Raw genomic sequence first — 27,160 nt, forward strand, 5'->3', positions numbered from 1 at the left:
CTGCGACTTCTGCGAAACTTTTGCGACTTTTGCGACTTTTGCGATTGTCGCAAAAACTTTTGCGACTTTTGCGATTGTCGCAAAAACTTTTGCGACTTTTGCGATTGTCGCAAAAACTTTTGCGACTTTTGCGATGGTCGCAAAACTTTTGCGACTTTTGCGATTGTCGCAAAAACTTTTGCGACTTTTGCGATTGTCGCAAAAACTTTTGCGATTTTTGCGCCTTTTGCGATTGTTGCAAAAACTTTTGCGACTTTTGCGACTTTTCCGATTGTCGCAAAAACTTCTGCGACTTTTGCGATTGTCGCAAAAACTTTTGCGACTTTTGCGATTGTCGCAAAAACTTTTGCGACTTTTGCGATTGTCGCAAAAACTTTTGCGACTTTTGCGATTGTCACAAAAACTTCTGCGACTTTTGCGATTGTCGCAAAAACTTCTGCGACTTTTGCGATTGTCGCAAAAACTTCTGCGACTTTTGCGACTTTTGCGACTTTTCCGATTGTCGCAAAAACTTCTGCGACTTTTGCGATTGTCGCAAAAACTTTTGCGACTTTTGCGATTGTCGCAAAAACTTTTGCGACTTTTGCGATTGTCGCAAAAACTTCAGCGACTTTTCCGATTGTCGCAAAAACTTTTGCGACTTTTGCGATTGTTGCAAAAACTTTTGCGACTTTTGCGATTGTCGCAAAAACTTTTGCGACTTTTGCGATTGTCGCAAAAACTTTTGCGACTTTTGCGATTGTCGCAAAAACTTCTGCGACTTCTGCGAAACTTTTGCGACTTTTGCGACTTTTGCGATTGTCGCAAAAACTTTTGCGACTTTTGCGATTGTCGCAAAAACTTCTGCGACTTTTGCGACTTTTGCGATTGTCGCAAAACCTTCTGCGACTTTTGCGATTGTCGCAAAAACTTCTGCGATTGTTGCAAAAACTTTTGCGATTGTCGCAAAAAAGTTCTGCGATTGTCGCAAAACTTTTGCGATTGTCGCAAAAACTTTTGCGTTTGTCGCAAAAAGCTCTGCGATTGTAAGTATTTGCGACAATCGCAGAAGTTTTTGCGACAATCGCAGAAGTGTTTGCGACAATCGCAGAACTTTTTGCGACAATCGCAGAACTTTTTGCGATAATCGCAAAAGTTTTTGTGACAATCGCAAACGAAAACTGCCGTTCGTCCGGGAAACGGAGCAAGGCATCAGAACAGAAACGAGCCTCCTTTACGATACGAGATACGAGTGTGAGAGAAAGTTGAAGCAGTTAGTGAAGAAATAGTTAAAAGTTAGGGACGACAAGAAGGTAAGTGAAATGAATAAAATGGAAGTACCTTTTAATTCTCTTTAATAAAGTTTCAGAACCGTCTCGAAGGGGGTTATCGAAGATCCATCCTTACAAATAAATAAGCAAAGTTTGATGCTGCGGCATTTGGATGGTTGTTCGTTCGGATCTTATAAATGCGGTTCATGTGTTTTATATTTAACAGCTACTTTCTTTACTATCTATCACTACAATCTTCATTCTTCTTCATAATCACCCCTCACGGGAAGCACCTTACGCAAATAAACTTAGTATACCACCTACGCAAACGACCATCCACAGTGCAGGCAAGAAGTGTATCCTTTCCCCACCGTTACCATCGCTCATACATCTAATCCCTTCGTGCCGTATAACGAACCGCACCTGATCCGGAAACCGGCAATCATTTTCATTGCACATCACATTCGAACTTTCCAACCGTACCGTATAGTACAGCGATCGGCACGCATGATCCATAATGCCATCGCACGGGCGGGTGTGATTGAACCACAGGCTTTCCAGGCCCGGTCCCGTCGTTTGGCAGTGTTCCGGTGCGACCCGATAGTTGCGCCCTTCACACACGGTAAACTCCCCATAATCGGTGTTCATAAACTGTACCCGCACGTGCTCACTGTTGCGCAGGAACAGCTGCCCCAACCGGTAGCGCAGTTCCACGCCGGGCGTAAGATACTGTTCGTACTCTTCGCGCACGACCGGTGCTCGCCACAAGTCACGGTTGCTGGCGGTGTGGCAATCCGGTGCCATTAGTCGCTGTGGGATGGTGCGCAGTATTTGGCCTAGCTGATCCTGGAAGGTTGCGATCGCCGTTTGACCAGTTTCTATGATGTGGTAGTGCTCATCGGCCGATCGGCTGTGTGTAGTGCCCGTCTGGAATTGGAAGAAGAATAGCGTTTAATTTAAAAAAATGAGCATAAGAGCATTAAGCTGGTCTTACAAAGTTTGTTAACTGCCGGAAGGTGGCACCATCGTTCGTGACAAACGCAAAGTACAAATCGGGAAACTGCTCAAACGATCCACGCAGCATACGGCGGGCACTCTCGAAGTCAGCGTTCGCTATCCGATGCGATTGGGCAAACACCAGCACGACGGGCGCATTGGCGCCGACCGTAAAGTTGGACCGCTCTTGGTCCATCTGGATCGCAAGGGTACTGGCGATCGAGGCGAAGCTTCTCGAAAGGGATAGCTGACGGGGAACTGCAATCAGAAATAGAAAGGTACTTATAAAGATCGAGACCCACTAAGCTCTAGAAGGTAAGGTTAGGGATCTTACATGATCCTTGGAAGCGAAGAAGCTGCTCAAAGGTTGAAGATATACTGTTGGTCCTGTTCACCATGTACTCGCCGGTAGTACCGTGTACAACGGAAAGGGAAGAACCATAGCTCGAGACATCGATAAGTTCTACCAGATAGCTGCAATTGAAGTTAAATTCTTATTAATACCCTTCGTTTCGCACCAGAGCTGCAACTCCTGAAGATACATTACGATATGAGCTGCAGATTGTGATACTCATCCCGCGAACCGTCCAGCACGACCGTCAGATCAACGTTGGGTTTGACGACAAAGCTTCCAGCCCCGGCAGGGCACTCCGCAACCGTGTCCAGCAGCAGATTCGCTTGCTCCACAAACCTATCCACCGTTGCGTTGCAGATGCTCTGCATCAGACGCTCATCCACCACCACACTGCCGGTAGTGTACTGTAACAACTCCACGAACTTGTACGTTTCCTGCTTCAGCTTATCCTTCTCGATCGAGCGGAGAATATCTTTCCTCTCGCAGGCACGCGTCACGTCGATCGTTTGCTTCTGGGTCGGTGATTCCTGCAGTTCCTGCTCCCCATCAAACACCGCATGAAACCTGGTACTGCCGACGGCTTTTGCACTAAACCGACCCCTACCGTCATCCATCTGTTCACGCTCTTTTGCCATGGATGACTGTGACATTGGTCCTCCGGTTCTTGGTCTTCCCTGTCCCAGCCCGACACGCCTCCGATGGGAGATGGTTTCGATTGCCGTCACCGGGATGCCCCGATCACTGTAGTACATCTCCAGCACCTGGGAAAGGCGTAACCGGCGTAAGCGTTTGTACAGCTGAGGTGTTTGCTGCGACAGGAAGAACCCATCGATACCGGCCAATATTTCACTGTCCGTCATTTCCCACCGCCCTGCGTGCGTTTCCGCCAGATAGCGAGCCCGTGGCAAGTACGTATCGTTCCAACTGCCCGCCAACCCAACTATCACATCCTTCACGAGCGCCGGTCCCTGGTAAAGGCACACCTCCGCTAGATCGCCCGCCAGTCCAGCGGCGTACATGTTATCGATCGATTCTAGCGATGCAAACAGCTTCTCGAGCTGCTTGCGCGTGTCCGCCATGTCCATGGTTTCGAGATTTTCGTAGGGATTTTTCTTCCGATACGCCGTCACAAACTCGCTGATGCGTACGTTCTGGGGCATCAGACCGGCGGCGATCGACATGATCACCGCACCCGGCGCGATCGTACCGTAGTCGGTCGTGTGGCTCGTACCACGCTCCAGCGGGCACCGGGAAAGAGGACGAGCGAACGTGGTCCGATTGGAGTTACTCTTCTGTGATCTGGAAAGGGGGCATGTACATTAGAATTAGGATGAAATCGCTTGACAAGCGTCAAAAAGCCCTTACTTGTTCTGCGTGATCCAAGGTGCTTGCGCGTTGCCATCGCTACTCATGAGTGTAAGTGGACAGGTGACCCGTTCGTCGTCCCGCTGGTATGGTTCTACGGAGCTGCTTAGCATACGGTGCAGGTTGCAGATTTCAAACGGTGTCAGGAATGCGTCAAAATCGATCCTCCCCGGAACGTTGGATACCAGCTGCCGGAGAAGCGCATACTTCGGCACCATTATGCCCCGGGGGCTGTACGGTGTGACCCATTCCGTTTCGGCAACACCCGGTACCTTTTCAATGCCATCGACTCGCAATCTGAAATGAGTCAGACGGCACAACAACGTAAGTGGATGCTCCAGGAACAGCAAGAAACCTTCCTCCTTACCGGTGTATCAGCTCTGCACTAAGCAACCGTATATCGAGCGTGGTAGGATTGTTCCGTTCGATCTTTCGTACCAGCTCCAGCAAAAATGACAGTGTATGTGGAGGACCTGGAAGGGTTCCATTGCCTCGGTAGCAGCGAATCAGTTCCTCCGGTAGATTGTAGTTACCCTGTATCTGGTTCACAAAGCCTGACGAACGCAATGAAGATCATTTCACATCGTTTCCACCACATTGAGTGTCTTTTACATGACGTACCTACCTAGTAAAAGGGCGCACAAAAGCACCCAAACAGCTTGCCGCTGCATCTCGTATAGGGGGAAGGGCTCTCACAATCTTATCTCGTTTAATCTAAACACTTGCTTCCTCCTCCCGTTGCGTGCGTTTTATCAGAGCGTTGTTTAGGTGCGGTTACGATGACTAACCACCTAGGGTACGGTTTGGTACCAGGCTCAGCTGGAGCATATTCTGCTTTTGAGGTATGTAATAGGGCCGTTTGTCACGAGCAAGGTTATGTGTTATTTTCCCTTTTCTTTTCAATTAAACTTTCACACCAACAAACCTCGAGCCATCACATAAAAAAATCACATGTTTAGGTACTTTCCTCAAGCGTGAGGAACATACCCTCACAACAATTGATAACGATAACACGCACTTAAACACACGACTAAGAGAAATAACAGATTGTGCGTAGAAAGTTTTGGAATTCACAGTTACACAGTAATATACATTCACAGTACCATCTCTCGCTTCACATTTTGCGGCTTAAACGATCATTTTCACTATTTTTTAGTGCGGCTTTTGGAAGCTCCTCTCGCATAGCTGTGACCTCCGCACACATCAATGTCTCGCGCAACACTAAACTGTGTAAGGTCATACGGAGAGTTTCCCTTATCTAGCATACCTTAAAGCATGGCTTGTAATCTGATAAGCAAAGCGTGTATCTTTCAAAAGCGAAGACCAAAGGAACGGTCTTCATTTCAGCACAGGTGCATCTATACTGAACAAGTGCTTGGTTCTGGGTCGTTGATGTAAAGGGTAGAACTTTTGCCTCCTAACAAGATATCTTAGGTAATCTAAGCGAGGAGTACGGAAGATGTAATTACGACATCTAGCCATTCCCCAAGCAAACCCTCAGGCAATTCTGCTTTAGATCCCATCTACGTCCGTGAGGAGCCATCCTAAGACAACGGTTAGCAAAGTATAGCTGCTTACGACCAGTTGCAGTTCCTGATAAAATGGGTTATTTGCCCGTTATTTGTCCTAAACGGTTTAGACTACTTATATTCTATAGTCTTCGGACCCCTGGCTTAGGACAACAGTGAAATTGTTAGACTAATTTCCATAAAGGAGCGATTCTTTTTAAGAAAATTCTGGTAAATTCTTGAAGACTGTCAGTAAACTAACAATGATATAGTTCACTGCAGCTAGTATACATCTTATATATCTCTAAAGATTCATCTTCTCTTCTTCTTTGGCACAACAACAAGTAAGAATAATGTGTGCGTGAGTTGAATCCTGCAAATTAAATCCTAGGCGAGGTGAGTTGAATCCTAGGCATTCGTGAATCTCAAAAGACTCATAGAGTTCTGGGGGTTACAGGCTGATACAGGCTTTCGAGACTACTTTGCAAGTAACACGCAGCCGGATAGTCTGTGCTTGCTTCGGGGAGACGGTACATGCCAGGCTTGACCATTGTTCCATGACCACTGATAGCACTTCAATATCTTGAAAATCAGAAGTCCCTAAAGATTGTTGAGATTTCAAATGTTTATAAATCTTTGGAAATTCATGACTTTTTAGAGATTCGTTTATCTTGCGAGATTCGTGATTCTTTGAAAATTTATATATTTTGTGGATTGAAGATTCCAATCACTCAACGCTGAAGATGCACATCAATGTATCTCAACGGAAGAGTCATGAAACATAACTCTCATACAAGTCACGCATGAAGTTCAGCATAGAGGAGAAATAGAGGACGTTACGCTAAATAGAAGAAGAAGCGATTTCTAAATATTACACACGATCCTTCAGTTTTATGATGGGATTATGGGATCTTTAGACATTCATGGACATTTAAAAATTCAATTGTATCAAATTTTGACTTACCAGTTACGTGATTCACTTTGACGATTCTAATTCTGATTCACGAATCTGAATATCAAGGTATATCCAGTTGGATTTTTTCGTCGATAATATTCATTAGGTTTTCTTTCGAATCTGTGTAAACTTGGAACTAAAATCACATTAGAATTATTTATTGTTATTATAACACGAAAAGCATTGAAAAATTTCCCATAATACATTGAATCAACCAAGCTGGAATCGAAGGATGAATCGAAGTAATAATGTTGTTTGTCATCAGAATCCTTCGAAAACAAGTATAACGAATTAAAAAAAGAAGATTGAATTAAAATAATCAAAGACGCCATTTTTTACACCAAATTATATTTTTGTAAACTTGTTCTTCTGCTGGCTCCATCATCGCTTAATTTTCAAACTACAGAGTTGTGTGTTGTTGCTGTTTCTTTTATCGTGCATTTGCGCTTACGAGTTCTTTATTTCCTGCTTTGTTGACCATTGCACGGCGACAATGCCACAAGAGCTCCCGATTCAGCAAGAGCCATGCTGTGTACTGTCTGTTTATTTCTGCCCATAACGTTGGTAAAGTTTGTTTCACCGTTTTTTTTTTTATTCTTCTACCGTTCGGCCATCCTCGCCTTGCCCAGTCCTTCCTTCCTTCCTTCCCTTCTTTCGCACAACGCCTCGCTCGCTTAGCCTGTGTGTGGTGTTTGTGCGCGTAGGTTAGTTTGTCCTCTAATCACGGTCGTGAATTTTGTGTGCACACATAGCAGCGCAGATCTAAAATACTATACCATAATTTTAAAATGCTTTACACTTTTCGCATCACTTTTGCTTCTTTTTGTTGTTGTTGTTGTTGTTGTTCTTGGGGTTGATTAGGGCATGCAAAACGAATGATGCGTTAAAATATATCTTTCTAACTGCAAGAGTATGTGTGTGAGTGTGTTCGTGTGTTTATCGTATGGGAAAAGACATCGACACGTGGTGGAGATGAATGATTTTGCAAAAGAAGATTAAATTACAACACGCGGTACGTGTATCACTGCTAACAATGTTCCAGTTTCGGTCAACGCTACATGCTCCTCATACACTTCCTTCTCTCTGTCTCTCTCTTTCCTTTAGTATCAACTATTTTCCCTTCTGTTCGTGTTCTCTTTCTCGCTCCGCTGCGAAGAGAATGAAACTATTTTATAGCGGTTAATAGTGTTATTTAGGTATACTTTTTTTTATATTTAAACGTTGCCATGTGTTTTCGATTGTTACATTCAGCCTTTCATCCTTTGCCTGCTTCTCCGCCTATCACACCTTTTTTCCCTTTTTCGCATTTATATTCAGCTTTGTAATATCCATACCGCACCACTGAACTGTTCTCTGGTTGTGTCTGTGTGTGGGCGCATGTTTCAATTTCCTTTTTTTAGGTATATACTAATGCTTTCTGCTAATTAACGGGATTGTTTCACATTATGGCCTTCGTGGTTTAGTAGTTGGAGTGAAATGGCATGCCTCTAAACTGTGCGGGCTGATGGGGTAAATGGTCGACGATGAAATGGGTACAATACACACGCATTTTATTGGAGGCTTCCCTTTATGCCTTGGATGGTGGTTTAGTTTATCTACTTTTGTGGGTTAAGTTTTCCATTTACTTTAAATTCATTAACGTTCACGATCATACAGTGCGATCCACTGCCACACCTGTGCGCGGAAACGGAGTTGAACATGTCTGGAAGAGGCCACGCGCATTCGTTTTGGGGTGTTGTTTGTTTGTCCTTTTTGTATATTTCTGTCTTAACCACATTGACTTTTGTTATCTGTTTTCGAACACACACACACAGCGATCTTCTCCCGGCCAGTTTGTTTTAATAATGGGTGTGGTGGTCGTGCTGGTGGTACTTTTCCGTGTCGCCCAGGACAGTTCCCAAGATGAAATCTTCTTCCTATTTGGTATTACATTTAATATTTGTCTATAGCGTTTAATAAGTTTTTGTTTGTTTTTTTTTTTTCTTTAATTTCCTACCGAGAAATAGTCTCCATAAAAAACGGAAATCCATTCACTTGATTTTAGTTTAGTATAAATATCTTCGTGCCTGTGTCTGTGCGTTGTTTTTTTTTTTTTTTGTTTAGTTTTCTTCTATTACACAATTCCAATTAGCCGTTGTACAATTTTTGTCAATTTGGACTACAACGAAACGATTTTTCATGAAACTGTGCACATGCACCCTGAACAGATTAAAGCAATCTTAACTCTTCAATCAATACAAAACGCAACCTCGAACGTAAAACCAAACTCCCCCAGGAGCTCTTTAAGATTTCCAAAAACAGACACTGCCGTCTGCCCTTCTCAGTGTGACCGAAAACTATGAGTAAGTATTGTCATTCGGTTTTAAAAATGCGAAAGGTACACAATTTTGTTAACGGGCCTGGTATCTTCTTCTGCATCGACGATTCGCTAGGAAAATTGTACGTGCTTGCATTAGCGTATCTTTTTAAAAAAAAACGGGATTGTGTAATACTTTTTAAAGCAAGATTCGCCTATAGTTGGTTAATTGCATTTCAAATAAATATTCACAAATACGCAACATAAGCTATCATATTTATAATACATTTGCATACCAGCATGGAAAATGTGCTTCAATAAAATACACCTGCATGCAATGCTAGCAGTATCAACGGAATTTCAACACCTCTGTTAAACATGACTGAAGTTTCCATCTTACTGCCTAGATTTCCTTATGCCTAACACCATGCCTTCTCCCTGGACACTGATGACCCGGTTAAGGAGTGTAGAAAATGGTAAATTGTGTGTGTATTTTTAGTACATATCTACAACGTTAGATTTATATAACTGTTTCAATTCGAAAATTGTAATCCGGCAAACATTGACATGTACACTGTATTTCGTAGATTTGCTCTGCATGTTGTGTATGTGGGGGGGGGGGGGGAGTGTGCTGTTGGCACACTTCCACACTCTTTCCGTGTCGATTATTCGTCGATGTTTTTTTCCCTTTTTAGAACGGGTTATGATTGTGTCAATAATTACATTTAAAACACTGTTCGCCCGCGTACAAGCATGCACACAAACACACATAAACACTATGCACATCAGGTGGTACAAAACTACCGAAACATACACAGAACAACAAGCGCATCCACACCAAAGACAATGAGTAACCGAAAAGAAAAGGGAACAGGGGTAGGGGGGGGGGGGGGGGGTTGTGGAAATCATCCCGTTTATGCCTTTCGTTTTGTGTTCTACATGCTACAGTTATCTAAAACGGTTACGAATCATCTGCCTACGCCTGCGGCTTCTGTTGCCACCTTAATGCCACTTGGAAAAATGTCCTTCCCCGCGGGCAGCAGAGCGCGGTCTAATTGTACAAATTGTGGTGAATACGATCACATGTAAGAGAGATAGAGAGGGAGAGAAAGGGAGACAGAGTGTTGTTGTGTGTTGTGTAGAAAACTATAAAAAAACAGATCCCTGTCTAGTGCGCTCGTGTGCTCGCGGGTTGTCGGACAGTTGTGCACAGCTTACACTTAAATTCTCGATCGTTTCGATCAGTCAAAGGCAAGCGAAAAGGTTCCCACGAAATCGATCACACGTTTTACATGTAACAGAGAGAAAGAGAGAGGGGACTGAGGCTGTCTTCTGTGCTTCTCTATTCTCCGAACCACCCGAAATCGGAGAGGCGGCACGGAATTAATCTAAATACTCCCTGCATTTAATCAGACATTCTTCGCCCGACAACCCGTTTCGTGTTTCGTGTGTGTTTTCGGGGGGGGGGGGGGGGAGCAATTTCTCTGTTGTACGACACAAAAAACATCAACGTACGCCCTGCGCACGAGCCTGAAAGGACACGCAAGAAAGAACGAATTGTTAAATGCTGCGCGTGTGCGTCTGTGCGCGTCTGTTTTGTCCTTACATTGAAGCTACTGCTTCCTTTCATTCTACATCCAGTAATGCAACGGCACGTGTGACTGCTGCAGTGAGGTGCTTTCATTGAGGGCGCGCGGTAAGGGTAGGTATGTACGTCAGGAGCGGAATGACGATGGCGTTGGTTGACGGTTGTTTATTTCGTATAGTATCTCTTACACATCGAACATTTCTACCTAACACGTTGATTTTTGTTCTGTGTTTATTCCAATAAATACTTTCTCTTTTCATCCTCTGTGTTGTGGGTGTGTGTGCGTGTTTTCTCACCTACAACAAACTAGTTATATTAGTTGCGTTTATAATGAAATTAAAAAAAAAGTATTACGTTTGCTGGAATTTTGAAAAAGAGCGAACTACGAACGGAGAGCAGCTTGAGCGATACTTTCCTGGGGCCCCAAATGGTGGGCTTTTTTGTTTTTTGTGCGCGCCTTTTAAAATATCAAGCGAACGGGCTCTTCCTCTCATCGTGTCAATGGAACAAGCCTTTAAACGCTACGTTACTTACAATTCTAACTAAATGTGCCTGGCGTAGTAAAAACAAAGCTCCGCGTCCGTAATATGGTTGCGTTAATGACTGTGCGCGCGCGCCGCAACTTTTGCCACACTACATGCACTGTACGTTCAGCAACGATCGTGTAGTCGTTACATTTTTATACGCCTACAGTTGGAACAGTGTTCACATTTAAATGCACAAAACCGAGAGAAGGCTCACTCCTTGCGTGACACACCATTGCTTTTGCCCTATCTTTGTAACAGCTCTATACACACCCTGGGACGGCGCAATATGGAGCCGCCCTCTGCTGCTGGTCAAGTTATGCGTGTAATATAAACATTATAATAAAATCTTCCACATATAAACCATTTCTGTGCTTTAATACAACTTCGTCGGGGAAAAATACAAAACTAAAAAGCGTTGAAAATAGGCTCCATGTGTACAGAGAGAAATATATGAATCGTTCATTTAAAAAGCAAACGTAACTTTCAAAAACGACTTGATGGGTCGTTCTCTTTGACACCTAACAGTTGCTTTGAATGTATTCGGATTTAGAGATGGAAGCGAAGGTGCAAAAATCTCTCCTTTCGTTCTCTCTCTCTCTCTCTCTTACTCTCCCTCCGCAGTGTGATGGCAGTTGAAGTACATGCATTCTATAATTGCTCTACCATCTGCTGTATCTGATCTGCCTAACACGCGTGCTAGGTACTAACTGATTTACACCACTCACACACACACACACATACACAGACACACAAACACACAACACGCTCGGAAGATAATTGTTCTCTGGGAGAGCATAAATGCGTGTTTCTATTGTACGTGAACCGGACTGGCAGAGTACCGAACGCACGCAACACACCGTCGCAGGACTGGAAGATGCGCAAAAGGGAACGAGAGTGCAAAGAATGAGTTATTACGCCCCCCAAAATGGGCGCAAATGGATGCAGCAGCGGAACGTTATAAAGGAGATTAATCTAGCGCGCTGAAGCCGGAATTCTTGGTCCTTAACGTTATTAGTGACAAATTTCTTTTTGCAGCTTTGCTCGGCCACTTCAACCGTGTGCGTTAAATGCGTCTTTGTGTCTGTTTGTGCGTGTGTGTGTGTGTGTGTGTGTGTGTGTGTGTGTGTGTGTGTGTGTGTGTGTGTGTGTGTGTGGCGGTGTTGCGTCTAGGAGTTGGTTGAGGAAGAGCTAGACAATCGGTTTTTTGAAAAAACACATCAAATATGGATACTTTGGCGTAGCTTAAATTATCTCTGTTGGTCGTTTTTGTTCTTAATTTTTGTTTGTTTGTTTGCTGTTGTTGTTGTTAACGTTCTGCTAACCAAACGACCTTTGACCTTTGCCTAGACCAATGGCGCTTGTAGCGTAAGTGCGTGGCGCGTTTGTGTTTGTGTATGCGTGCACGATAACTCGCACACCTTTGTTGACTGAGGGCAACCGGTGTATCCTCCCCTCGGCAGAAGTTACTTCTCGGGAAATGCACACTACAACACACGTTAGCAGCCGACGCCCGTCGCACGAAACTGTCCAAACGCTGTTAATCCTTAAGCTTCTGTTTCAGCGCCCTTCAAGCGTAATCGAGCGAAATCCTCAAATATAATATCATCATCCGGACCGTTGTCGTCTCTAAAAGGGTAGAAAAAAAAACAAATATTAGAATATTACACAATTTAAAAGTCAGAAAACATAAGATTCAATCAAAAAGGACATGTTTAGCTCTATTCCAAAATGTTCATGTAACTCCCTCTCAAGGAAAACGGAGTCGCAAAACGGTCTACTTAAGGGATATCTGTTGTGCCATTTTTACTGCTTAAATCTCACCAGTGTCCGACAAATGGCCATTTTGCAAACCCATGTCAACAGACAGAAGGACACGCCGGTGGTGGTTGCCCACCAAACTCACCGAACTGAACATAAAATACTTCCAAAAACATGGCACGAACACGATATGCAAAAGCACAACCCTTCCCGGTTCTGATGGTTTGCTCCAACAAGTTGAAGCCGTAAACGATTTGCAACGAATTAAAAATAATAATAATAAAGCTGCCTAACACTCACACATACACACACAAAAAGGGGATGGAGCGAATGTTTTTCTTACCCGTCCAGCTGAATTAGATTGGGACCGTCCTCTTTGGAGGCGTGTGCGTCCCCGTTGTTGCTGTGCGAGCCCATCTCGTGACCGGCCTGGTAGGAGTGTTTTCGGTCCGCACTGTTGACTGTTCGGCCGGGCGACCGGTCGCCTATCACGGGTTCGTCATCGTCCGGCTTCGGGTGCATGAGTATGAACGGTAGCTCCGCCACCAAATCTCTGTCGAAAAAGGTTAAAAACAGAATCACAAATCAAAATGGTGTGCTGCTGGAAAGCAGTAGAAAGGGAAGTTTTTTTTATTATTTTTTTGTTTATATTTACCCGCCGAGAGGAGTGATGCACAGCTTAACCTTTACTTTATACTGCACAATAATGCCCAGGTTTTCTCGTTGTGAAGGGTCAGCAATTCTGATGCATTGGTACGTGTAGGTGTGGAGAAGATGAAATAGTTCGCGTAAACAAACAAAGAAAAAAATCATTAAATTGTGCCCGTGAAGATAGAAATGTGTTCAAGGTAACCCCATTGTACAGTAAAATTTGGGAAATTAAGCAGTAAGCTGTATTATAATAGTAGAAAAAAGAAGATAATAGAAAAAGTACTAAAACAAGGTACAAGCTAATGCAAGATAGTACTAACAATCATACAAATAATACAAACAAATTAAATAGAATTTAAATATCTTAACCACGTGCAACTGAACTAAACATGTACTACAAAGTTGAATGTTTTAAAATTCGTTCTTCAATTCTACCTATATTTTCCATCCACCAGTGTGCGAGACCTGCGAATTATGTTAAAGTGGATTAGAAGTGGGGAAAAGCGCAGCGCAATAAAGGAGTGGGGCAAAGGGAGTGGTTAAACAGGGAGCAGTAACTGTGCAAGCAGGTGAAAGAGGTACGAACAAAACAAACAATCACAAGAAAAATTATACATAAACTCTCATATAAGTAAAACAATTAAATGTAAAGTAAAAAAAAACACAAAACACAAAACAAAACAAAATAAGTAATAGCAAACAGACAAAACAAAACACAATTTAGCTCCTAACAAACGAAACAAACAAAAAGTAAATTAAATTTAAACTGGATGTTCTATGAGCGACCCAGACAAGATGAAAACACAAAGATGATAATTAAAAGCTTAAGCTTAAGAACTTAATAAAACAACCCTCTTTTTAAAAATAACATTTAAAATAAATTTCAGCCTTTGAGCAGACAGATCTTAAAACTTTTACTTTCAGTAATTATAGCCAATAAAAACACAAAAACAAATTAAAAAAATTAAAAAAAAAACTGCAAATAAAAAAAGACATGAAAGAAGAAGAACATCATACTTCAATCAAATCGTACAGCACGCATTATAAAGCTTCTCTCTTTAAGTCAAACAAAACAGATAACGAAACAGAGAACTACAGACCTGCGAAAACAAACAACAAAAAGTAAAAAAAGACATAAAACAGAGTGCAACAACGAACGAATGTAACGGCACAGTGCACAGAGAGAAAGTATAACAAGCTCCTAGAGAATCCAACTAGGAAAATGGGCACAAAAAGCAATGTAGCACGGAGCAGGTACAACATCGTGAAACTCTTTCCGATGGATCAAACAAACGAAACAAAAACAGGAAGAAAAAAAAGAAAGAAAATAAAACATGAGAAGAAACTGTAAAAAAAACACGACACATTTGCCTAGAGCTGGGACACAGAGTACGGACACAACTAGACTTCGACAGTAGGAGGTCGAGAAGGGGGTTTTTTGGCCCGTGTGTGTGAGAGAGAGAGTTTAAGATAGGAAAGAAATGGGAAGTGGGTTAAGAGGGGAGGGAGAGGAGAGGAGGTGAAAGATATATCAACAACTTACAGCGTGCTCGAGGCCAGATTGGTGTCCTCGTGCTTCAGCTGCCCGTCAAGTGCCAGGCCCCACTTGTCTTTATTATTGGCCAGCAGTGGCGTCAGCGTAAACACTTTCGAAAGCGTGAATCCGGGGGCAACCTGGCATCCGTCTCTGTTGCTCGACGATGTGGAGCAGGTGGGGGATGTGGGATGTGGGTGTAGGGGGCGGGTATAGGAGTTCGTTGTGTTGCGATGAGATAGATTGGCGGATGGCGGTTCGCGTTTCGTGTGCGCAACCGTACGCATTAAAACAATCGACGGGACGTGGATGGGGGTTTGATGGCGTACGTAACGAGTGTGATCGTTAGCAGGACGTTTTGTGCAGGAGCAAAGGGGAAACAACAGGAAGCGCACACAGCAGACAAAGAGTTCGCGCGCATCATTTGAATACACACCACCGCAAGGGACGCGGATTCGAATATCATTTCCCGACGCGGCGACGGATTGTGCGCGGATTTCATTGTTGCGTTGCGAGTGTGTTTATATGTTTTCGCACGTGTAATAGAATATAGAGCACCAGCAAACGCACACACACATCACGGCGGGAGGGCGTGTTGTTTATTGTTGCATCAATGTCCCGGGCAAATACGGAAAAGGAGCGATAGAGATAGCAGCAACGGAAGCAGCACGTTTCGATTCACAACATGAAAAGAAAAATAAATACAGGAAATATGGGGAAGAAAAGAGTGAAGCAGAAGAAAAAAGGAACAATTAACATTTTGGAATGCATTTTGCACTGCCGAATTGAGAGGGCAGCAGCTTTGAAGCAAAACCGAATTCACCAGCAAATGACCGGCCGTGCAACACCACCATCCTCCGCTGTGTTTTCTGCCGCGTTAGCAAGCGTTTCAGTATCGTTTTAATTTATTGTTGTTTTTTTACCATAAAATCGATTCAATCGCATTTCACAGGGGGTAACAAACAAGGAAATTATATGAAAAACAGCACGAGGAAAGTATCGATTATCAAAAACGACAATAAATGCCCTCATACTACAAGCGGGGCACCCTTAATGAATGAGTTAAAAAATGATAATACAGACTAGACGGCAGGCATATATCGCAACAAAAAAAACGGGTGAAAATGCCCTTCCATTCTGTCTGCTGGTCGCACAAACAAACATACAAACACGGCGCGAAACGAAAAACCCGACACGCATATCATTTTCAATGGAGGCGCATGGTGGCTCACGGATAGCACACGCTGGGCATGTTTATCACACCCGAAACGAAACTACCAATGCCGTAAGGAAACAGATCCGGCAAACACACACTCCACCCGGATACGCGCGAGCATTAGCGTCATCATCATCATCATCGCCGTTCCACCGAACCGCGCGACTCCATTCCACTTCCACCGGGCGCAGACAGGCGCCGACGGGGCAGCCCTAGCGGTGGTGGCGGAGGCGGCGGCGGCAACAATTTGAACGACTCCGCAAAATGAATTCATTTCCCGCACGCGCGCTCCAACTGTGTGTGTGTGTGTGTGGTTGTGTGTGCAAGTTGATGGAATGGTAGGTCTGGTCCGATTTCCATCGATTTCCTGCCGCGACCTGCCGACCTGCCCGGGGGCGATGATACACCACCACCTTCCACAGCGTGCCCATTGTGTGAGTGTGTGGTAGTGTGGGGCGGTAGTTTAGGCGGGGAAACTGGTAAGGTTAAATTGGTTAAAAGCAAACGCCTAGCCACAGCGCAGGACGCCGCAATGGGCGGAAACGAAAGCTAATCACTAGTGGCACGCACAACCACACCATTCCACCCATGTTTCCAATCCCTTTGGGCCAGAAATGCCCAACACACACACACACATTGTACTTGAGATTTGCGTTTTCAGAGGTCACAGCAGCGTGTTCGGAAATGTTGGAACTTCATTCCACAGCGAGAGCGTCGCCACTCGATAGAAGGTTCGTTTTTGCTCCCAGCTGCGTAGAGCTGTGATGCTTTTCCTACTTGTGCTCTGTGTATAGTGAAGCGGCTACAACAGCGAAAAGCTAATTCGAATTAGCAAAACTACGAGAGGCACACGTGTCGGTGGTAGGCTTGAAGTTGGCCATCGCTTTGCAACAAAATCACTTCCCTTCTCGAGCCCCGAAACCGACACGCACGCGATAGAGCTAACATACACATCCTGCAGGCGTATTATCATCGACAACCAATGCCACTGAATCCGATTACGACGGGGGGTCGATCTCTGCCTCTTTCTTCCATTTTTGTTCGAATACAAACATATCGGTGCTAGCAATGGTAGGCAAAAACACTCCAATGTCACAATGTATCATGGCCAAATTTGTCGGTATGGGGATTGGAGCCGGTTGGCATCGCTTACATACTGCCCAAACACGCAAAGTCTGCTCATTTCTGCTGATGCTACACTAAAAACAGTAGAAACGAACTCCGATGCTGGAAGAAGAGGTCGGGCATTATCATTTCGTCAGTGGTTGGCGCAATCGTAGGCAAATGGTTGAAAAGTTCATAACCCATCATAAGGCGCATCGTTGGCAGTGTCTTGAGTTGGAAGTATCATCGTTTCGACCGCGTTCTTGAAGAGTTTGTGGGGCGTCGTTACCTGAGTCGCCCACCTTGTTGACACACGCTCGCATGTTGGTTGGTAATTAGAAGTAGTTCTTAGGTAGACAACGTAGCACAACTAAAACACCAGTGGAAGACGTACACACCGCACTTTTCACGTCGGTTTCGCTAGTTTTGAATTCCGGGATGAGAAATGTCGCTTAAGGTGCCTGTTCACGGTAGAAGTTGTTTCACGCCGTGTTTCAGTGAAATATTTCATCCATTTGCATCGGTTCTGTTCACATTCATTGCAAGCTAAAGGAAGAAAACTAACTCCGTCAATCTTACTAGAATCCTATTGTAAATCGGATAATAGCTAAATTTCACATAGTTCACTCAACAATATAATTAATTGAAATAACGTCAAAAGAAGGTTGCCTTTTAACACAGATGAGCTTGTTTTGTTTAGCCGACCGACAAGTTAGTAGTAGTACAATTGTATGGGATAACATCTGCTCTTTTCGGCTGCCGAAGTTAGCTGAAGTTCATGTTAAATTTGTTTAATTTGTTTTTCATTTGATCGTTTAGAATACAGGGTTTTCCAAGCCTCTGTCCAATGTGCACATCATTACAGGGGTTCCGAATCAATTGCCAATATTAACAACATGTTACATTGCTTGCAAGATGTTTTTCAAAAGCTGTAACTATTGCATTGGCATTGCAATAATATTTCAGTTCTTTCAACATGATTTTCAACACGTCGCAAGCTGGATTGAGTTTGACACATATTTTGGCGTGTTGAAAATCATGTGTAAGAATTGAAATTTTGTTCTCATGCCAATACAATGTGTTGTTGAAAAACATCTTAGAAGCGGTGAATAATAATATGCATATTCGAAAGTGACTTGAAAACCCCCGTATTCATACGCCTCATAGATGCTTTTCAACAGCTGTCAAATGGTGTATTTGCATCAAGATAAAATTTCAATTCTTACACATGATTTTCAACATACAACAAAGAACTGTCAAACTCAAACTCAAGCATGAGACGTGTTGAAAATCATGTGGAAGAGCTGAAACATTATTGTGATGCAAATACAACACATTTGACAGCTGTTGAAAAACATTTCGCAATCAATGAAAAATGTTGTAGACATTGTAAATTGACTCGAAAACCCCTGTAACGTTCAGATAATTGAAACTTTTCGCATAAAGGTCTGTTTGCTGTCATTTTTTCCGTTTGATTACCATCACCATGATCTAGTTTTAAAAGCTACTGTAATGAATGAAATGCCAGTGCATAAAAGTTACTATTTTACTAATTTTTTTAAAGTTAAAATACTGATTAATCATGTAAACCTAATTGTCCGACCAGATTTGTGCAACAAGCAATTATGCAATTTGACAACAAAACTCACTATTTACCAAAACCACAACCGTCCATATGAAAATCAACGAAAATAACCATTATTGACCCATGATGCTGGATTACATACAGGTAAGTGAGTTGCAAACTGGTGTTAGAGGATGAACACAGGAACTGAATTAATGGCAGGAGGAATTATCAACCGACGCCCCGATCCCTGTGTGTGTGTGTATGTGTGTGAGAGCTAAAATATATGCGGGGGGAGGGGGTTACGACCGATTAAGGTGTAAGCAAGTCGCCATTATGGTTTAAATACATGACACACACGCAATCGTTCACTTCGTGAGAATAGAGCGCTAACTTAACAAAATATTCCCTATTCCTAACCACCAACGTCCCTTTCAGCACCCATTTTTTTACAATAGATGTGTGTGTCTGTGTGTTTGTGTGCATAAATATGGCGGGCCCAATTTCGCTTACATCGTGCTGGACGCTAGATTCGTATCCTCGTGCTTCAGCTGGCCGTCCAGGGCGAGCCCTCGTTTGTGTTTGTTGTGCTTAAGCAGCGGTTTAATGGTGAACACTTTGGATAGGGTAAAGCCGGGCCCGACCGAGTACTCTCTGCAGTTGCAAGGTGAAGGTGAAAGGTGGCGATTAGATGAATGTGGGGCTGTGTGCCTGCATGACCTAAGGAAACCTTGTGTGCGTATTATTATGTCACGAGATTCGTTGGAAAGACCGGGGGGGAAAGGTGTGAAATGGAGTGGCAATAAAGAAAGATACGATTTGTTTGGGACGATACTGTCGTAAAAAGCACTCGCAGCACCGTTTCAAAATAAGCACGCGGATACTAAAACGTTAAAACGATAGAGAAGCACTTCGTTCTTTAACAATTCCCATAATCGATGACCTCCACACATAGCGATCGCGACCTTTTCCATTTGCCTTCAAACGGGATTCCTCCATAACGAGCGAACGGACCTTTTCTTTCTTTGTTTGGAGTTTATCTATACATAATTGCTGAAGCAGTACAATACACGCTGGCCTACAATGCGGCCCAAGAAACCTTTTCCATCCGTCTAGGCAACCGTTTGACTGTGTGTGGCTCTGTATCTCTCTCTTTCTTGCTGACCTCCAAATGCGGAATGGAAACGATTTTCGATAAAAGTTTTCCGTTGACCCCGACACATTGTGCCGGCAGGCAGGGCAGAGGTAAAGGCAGCCAATAACGCCGTATCGGTCGCTTTCACCGTGCGCACACCTTTTATCGGTGCCCAACTGCCACCAGCAGTGAAAAATGCTCACAAACTAACAGAATTTTCCGACCCAGCCGCACCGATGACCCCAGCAGTACAATGGCTGCCTCTACAGCCCGTGGAGCGACACACACACACACACTGGTCAGCGCAGGTACTGCCCGACTACTGTTGCTATCGATTTTCCGGATGCTTCTCACCACCATGGCGCGCTGCTGATTCCGGTTCAGGTCAAGCGCAATATGCTCCTGTGCAAACGGGACGGCGGTGGCTTCCCGCACAGAAGGGAAAGGTTTAATTGAAAAATTTAATTGAGAATTGTTTTCCGGTGCAAGGCAAAAATGGCTTGCTCCAAGGTTCAGAAGAGTTTGATGGACGGCGACGGGAGAATGACCTCTCACCCGAGAGAGCATGGCGACAAAACTCGAGGTAGCTTTTATGTTATCGCTTCTAGGGAATCCGGTCGCTTAGCTAGCTCAACCGATCGTTTTACAGCTCAACTCGCAAGAACTAATAATATTTAATATTACCATACACATTAAGCCCGTTTAACGCTTTCCTGAAAAAAGGCAAATATTGTTTCCGCGTGCTGCATCTATGAGCTACCCCGTTTTTTTGCGCAATTAGCGATAGTGAGTGTACGCGCAGTCACTTCTAGTCACGATTCTTCCGGGAAGGAAACTCCATCAACAGTTGACCCCGAAATTGTCAACCCCCATTGTCAATGTCAAAAATTCTAGAGCAAACCCTCCTCAACTAATTCTTAGTAATGGTAAAAATTGAATGAAAAATTGCAAAAAAGACACTTGAAGTCGAAAAAACGTCCCTCCCCTACAAAACCAATCCAAATATAGCAAAAATCCCTTTTGTGACTCCACGCTGTGTGAGAGGAGGCGCGATTGAAGAAGTCAAAAAGCATCATAAAAGCTAATTAATTCCTCTTGCTTTCATCATTTTTGAATGTCGCGTGCGCGCGTTCGTGGTCGATGTTCGTGCTATAACGCTATCCGCTATTACCACCACCACTAACTGTCTTGCGTTTCCTGACAAGTGAGCTTCTTTTCCGACTTATGTGACTCCCCTCCTTAGGTGTATGTGCTTTTGTGTAAATCGACCACGCTTGAAGCATTTATTTTTTTGTTCTTTCTCTTTCGTTTTACAAAAAATGTGCAATCTCGGTCGCAGTGTGCTACACCAACTGGACGTAACGAGACAAAAAAATAAAACCAAATGTACCAACCGTTTCCAGAAGCATCCACATTCGCTTATTATCCGCGTGTGTTGGGTAGAGGAAGTGTAGCACATAAATCCCGAGAGGCTGGTTTGTGCAGGGTTTCGGGGCACAAAAAAAGGTGCAGCACAACGTAAACGCATCGTTAGCCCCAAGTAGCTCAACACGATTGCATGTGAGCGTGTGTGCGTGTGTGAGTCTCGTGTGTCATACGTCAACCCAGGGAAGCATATAAATTCTACCGCAGCAGGGGGAACCGTCACAGATTTTGCAACGTTAAGTCACTTTGGACAACAGCTGCCTCCAGTCCACGGCGGCCACCATTAGGTCTTTCACCGTCTTTCAAGAGCCACCATAATCCGTTCCACACGCAGTTAACTCCGTTTCCGATGGTAACCGGGCTAAGCTGTGCCTTGCTTTTTTGTGTGGATGGATGCATTGCCACCTTTACACAGCTACACTGTTGCGTGCTTTTTATGCTTTTTTGAAAGCACACACTCACCACTTGCACACTGGTTTTCCTTTTCTTTTTCCACGCGCCGAGGGGAAGCACTCCTTCAAAAACACACACACAAACAAGGCTGGTTTGAGTATGTGTGAGAGGGTAGAGGTTCCGCACACGTATGTATGTGTGTGTACGAGAGAGTTCAGTAGCATTCAATCCTTCAATTAAACCTGAGTGCTCTTCTGCGTTCTAGGGATGTTTAAGTAACGTCATAACGGGTGGAGGTTTTTTTTCGCCATTCGCTTTTCAAAGAGGGGAACATTTGCCCCTAACCTTAGCCAAATATACACACACATAGACAGGCATGATTACTGCTCGGTTTTCGTTTTGCCCTGGGAGGTCACAACTAGTGATGGGAAAAGTTGACAAAAATCGAGAGTCGATTCGGATCCGACTATGGAAGGTAGTTGGAATCATTCAGATCTGCTCGAAGTCGTCCGGATTTATCCGGAGTCTTCTGAAGTTATCCGGAGTCATTCCGGACGTCGTCTGGAGTCATCTGGAGTCATCCAGAGGCGTCCGAAGTCTCCCAGAGTCATCTGAAGGTCAGCAGAATCGTCCGAGGTCATCCGGTGTCGATATCGTCCGGAGTCATCTGGAGTCGTCCAGAGCCAACCGAAGTCGTCTGGAGTCGTTCGGCGTCATCTGGAGTTGTCTTAGGTCGTCTGGAGTTATCTGGAGTCAACTTCTAACGACCCCGGACGACTCCAGACGACTCCGGACGACTCCAGACGGCTCCGGACGACTCCGAATAAATCCTGACAACTCCAGGCAACTCCAGACAACTCCAGACAACTCTCGACAGCTCCTGACAACTCCCGACAACTTCCAACAACTCCCAACAACTCCAGACAACTCCGGCCAACTCCGGAAAACTACGGACAACTCTGGACGACTCCTAACGACTCCAGACAACTCCGGACGACTCCGGACGACCCCAGACGACCCCGGACAACTCAGGACAACTCCGGACAACTCTAGACAGCTCCGGACAGCTCCTGACAACTCCCGACAACTCCCGACAACTCCCGACAACTCCCAACAACTCCTGACAACTCCAGACAACTCCAGGCAACTCCGGCCAACTCCGGCCAACTCCGGCCAACTTCGGCCAACTTCGGCCAACTCCGGACGACTCCGACTACAGGCGGGACTAGGCGAAACAGAGAGCACATCACTAGTCACAACGTGGTAAAACCTACAAACCACGAGTACGATTAAGCTGTGTGCAAGCCGCCTGCAACGAGCAGTAGCCGTAGTTACTTCATCCTTTCGGAAACGGGAACTCAGGGACATATTATCCCCCCTCGCACATGGCATTTCTGGTTTTTTCCGCTGTATTCTCTCGCAGAGTTTCTGCATACCAGTTCAGGGGAGACGGATGGTTCACACGGTCCGGGTCGGGCTGCCCGCTCGGCTGCGCTATACTTACTCGGATTCTACCTCCGCTACCGTGCACTTGTACTGTGCCGTCGAGAAGAGACAGATGTCCGCAAACTGTCGGACCGACACTTTGATTTTCTTAACCGTTTTACTTGAATTATTCGCTATATGTACATTCACCGACAAGCTTTCGCCGTGGTGGTAAAGCTGGAAGATTGAAAAAAAAAAGAGTCATGGGGGAAGAAAAAAAGGAAATTAGTAGAGTTAAATGATGCCTACTGTCTCGCCACACGCCAAAAACCAAAAAACAACACGCCTTACCTCCTTGTCCAGACTCGCCTCGAGGTGAATTTTATTTGGTTTCAGTATGTACTCTTTGCTAACCTCGATCGACGGCTGCTCGCCCAGCTTCGAGGGTGCGTACATGATTTTCCTTATCGCTAACCGGACCGAGTTCCGTTTGTGCGGTTTGTCCTCCTGCGACTCGCCGACGAAGGCCTTGAGCTCGTAGTCCACGCCGCACGGTTTCCCGGTATCGCCCGGGGCCGGCTGCAGCGACACCGAGGCCGGACAGTGGGGCGGCACCTCGAAGTAGAACGGGTACGCGTTCGCGCCCAGCTTCCGGATCAGCCGCTCCTGGAGCCGGGTGAGCGGCCGGTCCGTTTCCAGCGGTGGATAAATCTGCGGTGGATAAAAAGCAAAGCACAAGAGAAAGAAGAGAGAAACAATAGTATCAGTATAGAGGGAGTTTGATAGAAAGGGAGGAAAACATCCACGTGTAATGCCTGCGCTGATGGCATGATGGTTTGAAGCAGCAAACACGAAGACGAAAGAGAAATAATTTATTTTCAATTACGGTCGCTAACGTACAAAGCATGTCGGCATGTCTGTGCCTGTCGGCCTGTGTCGGTCTAGCAGCAGCAGCAGCACCCCGTGCTTAAACACAGCGATCAAGCCTGTTAGTGGAGGAGGACCGGCGGTGCGCAGAAGGAAACAAAACGCGTTCTCGCAGCACAATGAGGTGCACTTAATTTAACCTTTTCTTTGTTGGCCGGCTAACTACAATAGCAGCAGCAGCAGCAGCAGCTCGCTCTGTTTAGCTTTCTTTCGATCTGCGCTGGATTACACTATTTGTATACGCAGCCATTTAATACGCCCTCGTCCACGCGCGATGCTGGTAGTGTACACGGAAGGTTATGGCAAAACCGGTCAAATTAATTTGAAATTTCCACCGACACAAACCAACGCACACAAGCAACACGTTTTCGGTGGGAGCCACTCTCCCCTCTCTCACACACTTGCAACAGTTATTTGACTCGCAAGTAACAATTGCTTCGCAAATTGGTAAATCCTTTCAAGCAAATGAAATCGCATTTTCACCCCGTGGCTGGGCAAAACACACCCAAAATGGAGAGAGTTAATGTTCAGTTTGGTAAAATATCAAACTGATGCTAATGCTTAACAAAGCGTGAGCGCAGAGCTTTATGGCGGAACGTTTGTCGTAAAACGGGGAAAACGCCAATCAAATGAACTTCCTTCGACGCCGCCAAATGGGCGAGAACCTATTCAAGTAATTGGAACGATTTTCTTACAATTTTCCCTACCCGGACACACGCAGCAACAGCAACGGTGTGTTTAACGAGGAGAAGAAGTAAATGAAATGACGCTGAAATAGGATCATAAGCCTCCGCTCCCTTCTTGCCTGCTTCCTTCCCCTAAAGCACATCATTATTGGTCATTTCGTTGTGCATAACAGTGCGCTCGGCACACAATGTGTCCCTGGAAAATCGAAACAATTGCCCCGTGCCAGTACACCAAGGGAAGATAGCTATAACTTAATCAGTTTATACTCTGCTTCTTCACCTTTCCACCATTGCTCCATCACAAACGCACGGAGAAAAAAAAAACCAGCTTTGGATCGCTTGGCACCCGCGCCCAAATGAATGCATGCTTTAATTTACCTTGATATGCGCAGAATAATTATCATCAGGGCTCGTTTGGTTTGGTGCGTTTTATTCCGGTGCGACAGCGCGCACCTTCTGTGGTGGCAAAATTACATTACAATCAAAACAATGCCCTAACGAATTGCGTAATTAAACCTGCAGCAGGATCGCGGCGATAAGGCCCGACCATTTTTTTTGCTTACAGCTCCTCCGCTTCTGCCACAATCTATTTGCGCGCCAGGGTAATTGAATATTCACCCCGGGACTCCCAGGGAGGCGTAAATTGGGGGAGGGAAGAATATGGGAATCGTTCGTTTGGCTACATTTTTGTTTGCACTTTGCTGCCCTGAAATTGGCACAGATTGGTACACTGCGGGGCGATGTTTGATGCGTTGCTGGAATAGAGAATAAATAGTTACACGCGCGCGTTCGTATACAATGTTTCGGGGGGCGTATTATTAATATTAATGAGAACTATAAAAGTAATTCTCACGCAATAGGAAAGAGTGCGAAACAATGAGAGTCTGGTGTCCATAATTAACGTCAATAGCCCTAAGGTGTCTAATGAATTCTGCCGCCTTTTTCGCGGAATTATAGCTGTTGGTTTAAACAACACCATATTTTAGGTTCATTACACTTCACAGCATAGTTAAGTGTGATGTCGATTATTAATCTGTTGAAGTTATCTTATTCTGAAGCGAATAGTACAGCCCAGATTTAATTTTAAACTCAAACAGCTTGGTATAAGAATTTGACCGAGCCACCGATCAATTCGAATGGTAACAAATGATTCCAGAGGACTTTGGACGACTCCGGTTGACTCAGCATTACTGTGGACGTCTCCGAACGACTTCGCATAGTTCTGGATGAATCCAGACGACTCTTGACGACTCCGGGCGACTCCAGATGACGTCAGACGACTTCGAATGACTCCCGATAACTTCAGATGACTCCGTATGACTCCGGAGCACTTCGAACGACTCCGAATAACTCCATATGACTACGGATGACTCCGGACGACACCGAGCGGCTCTGGATGATTCCAAACGACGCCGGATAAATCCACTCCAGACGACTTTGAACGACTCTGGATAACTCCAGCTGACTCCATATGACTCCAGATGACTCCAGATGACTCCAGATGACGTCAGACGACTTCGAATGACTCCCGATAACTCCAGATGACTCCGTATGACTCCAGAGGACTTCGAACGACTCCGAATAACTCCATATGACTCCGGATGACTCCGAGCGGCTCTGGATGATTCCAAACGACTCCGGATAAATCCACTCCAGACAACTTCGAACGACTCTAGATATCTCCAGATGACTCCAGACAACTTCGAACGACACCGGATAACTCCAGATGACTCCAGATGACTCCAGATGACTCCAGATGACTCCGGATAACTCAGGATGACTCAGGACGTCACGGAGCGGTTCTGGATGATTCCGAACGGCCCCGGATAATGCTGAGCGGACCAACCTTCGGGAGTCAGCTCTGAAATTTTCGGATTCGGATCGGAGTCGAGCTCGGATTTTTGTCAACTTTACCCAACACTAGCTACGTACTTCTCCGCAAGGCAACGCGACCAATTATCTCAACAGATTCAACCGCAATGGACTAAATATTAGATACATTATTTAATTAATATGTCCTTTAGTTCCTATGTTCTCCGAAGAGCGTTATGCTGTAGAAATCCGAGAACTCTGTCTAATTTTAAATTAAGGGTAAGAGAAGATCAACATCTGTCACAACCCTCTTTCTTTGAATGTTGTTGAAACAATTTAGTGGCTCTTCACTTAAATATAATCTCGAATGTTGATTTTTTTTGTTATCTGCATCCATTACACTCTCCACGTCCATTTTAATCAACTGGTGCAGCTAAAGGGAAGTTTAAGCCGTCACTTTAAGGCTTGAAAGTCGTATTTTCATGCTCTAAAAGGACACTTGAGTTTTAGCTATTCATTATGTATGGTCGAATAATAATTATTCACTCTATAAAATCGCTGTTTTTTGCATAAAAAGAATACATGCTCATTGGAAATATAACACCACAAATACAAACAAACATGGTGTCAATAAAAGGTGGATTGAATTCCTCTCGTAAATCGAGAAAGATCTTGCAGCTCTAAATCGTA

The 27,160-nt window shown here is 44.6% G+C and overlaps 2 protein-coding genes across 10 annotated transcripts in view; both read right to left on the reverse strand.

Annotated features, from left to right (window-relative positions):
* Positions 1-1,297: 1,297 nt before the first annotated feature.
* Positions 1,298-5,298, reverse strand: LOC120957800 (uncharacterized). Of its 2 annotated transcripts, none has more exons than XM_040380163.2 (7): positions 4,592-5,298; positions 4,334-4,520; positions 3,967-4,263; positions 2,794-3,900; positions 2,581-2,720; positions 2,245-2,504; positions 1,298-2,177 (listed from the first exon to the last, which is right to left on the reverse strand). In XM_040380163.2, the coding sequence occupies exons 1-7, from the start codon at positions 4,635-4,637 to the stop codon at positions 1,545-1,547; spliced, it is 2,670 nt and encodes an 889-aa protein (XP_040236097.2). In that variant the 5' UTR covers positions 4,638-5,298; the 3' UTR covers positions 1,298-1,544. The 2 variants fall into 2 exon arrangements, with proteins under 2 accessions (XP_040236097.2, XP_049464704.1); XM_049608747.1 differs by having other exon boundaries at positions 4,588-5,297.
* Positions 5,299-9,333: 4,035 nt separating this feature from the next.
* The window catches only part of LOC120959628 (arrestin red cell), a 65,577-nt gene continuing 47,750 nt past the window's right edge, over positions 9,334-27,160 (reverse strand). For 6 of the 8 annotated variants that reach the window (XM_040383185.2, XM_040383181.2, XM_040383184.2 and 3 more), the window contains exons 5-11: positions 23,397-23,756; positions 23,125-23,282; positions 14,793-14,936; positions 13,685-13,714; positions 13,254-13,340; positions 12,942-13,151; positions 9,334-12,466 (exon numbers count right to left, since the gene is read on the reverse strand). In XM_040383185.2, coding sequence (XP_040239119.1) covers positions 12,385-12,466; positions 12,942-13,151; positions 13,254-13,340; positions 13,685-13,714; positions 14,793-14,936; positions 23,125-23,282; positions 23,397-23,756 — 1,071 coding nt within the window. In that variant the 3' untranslated portion in view covers positions 9,334-12,384. Of the gene's footprint in view, positions 12,467-12,941; positions 13,152-13,253; positions 13,341-13,684; positions 13,715-14,792; positions 14,937-19,180; positions 19,322-23,124; positions 23,283-23,396; positions 23,757-27,160 lie in introns of all 8 variants that reach the window. The other 2 variants (XM_040383187.2, XM_040383186.2) reach the window with 2 other exon arrangements.

This window comes from Anopheles coluzzii, chromosome 3 (genome assembly GCF_943734685.1).
Source record: "Anopheles coluzzii chromosome 3, AcolN3, whole genome shotgun sequence".
NCBI lineage: Eukaryota > Metazoa > Arthropoda > Insecta > Diptera > Culicidae > Anopheles > Anopheles coluzzii.

Coding starts and splice junctions, on each gene's coding strand:
- LOC120957800 (XM_040380163.2), bottom strand. CDS start 4,637: ATGCAGCGGCAAGCTGTTTGGGTGCTTTTGTGCGCCCTTTTACTAG. Junction 4,264..4,333: donor AGTGCAGAGCTGATACACCG/GTAAGGAGGAAG, acceptor GACTCATTTCAG/ATTGCGAGTCGATGGCATTG. Junction 2,505..2,580: donor TCTTCGCTTCCAAGGATCAT/GTAAGATCCCTA, acceptor TTCTGATTGCAG/TTCCCCGTCAGCTATCCCTT.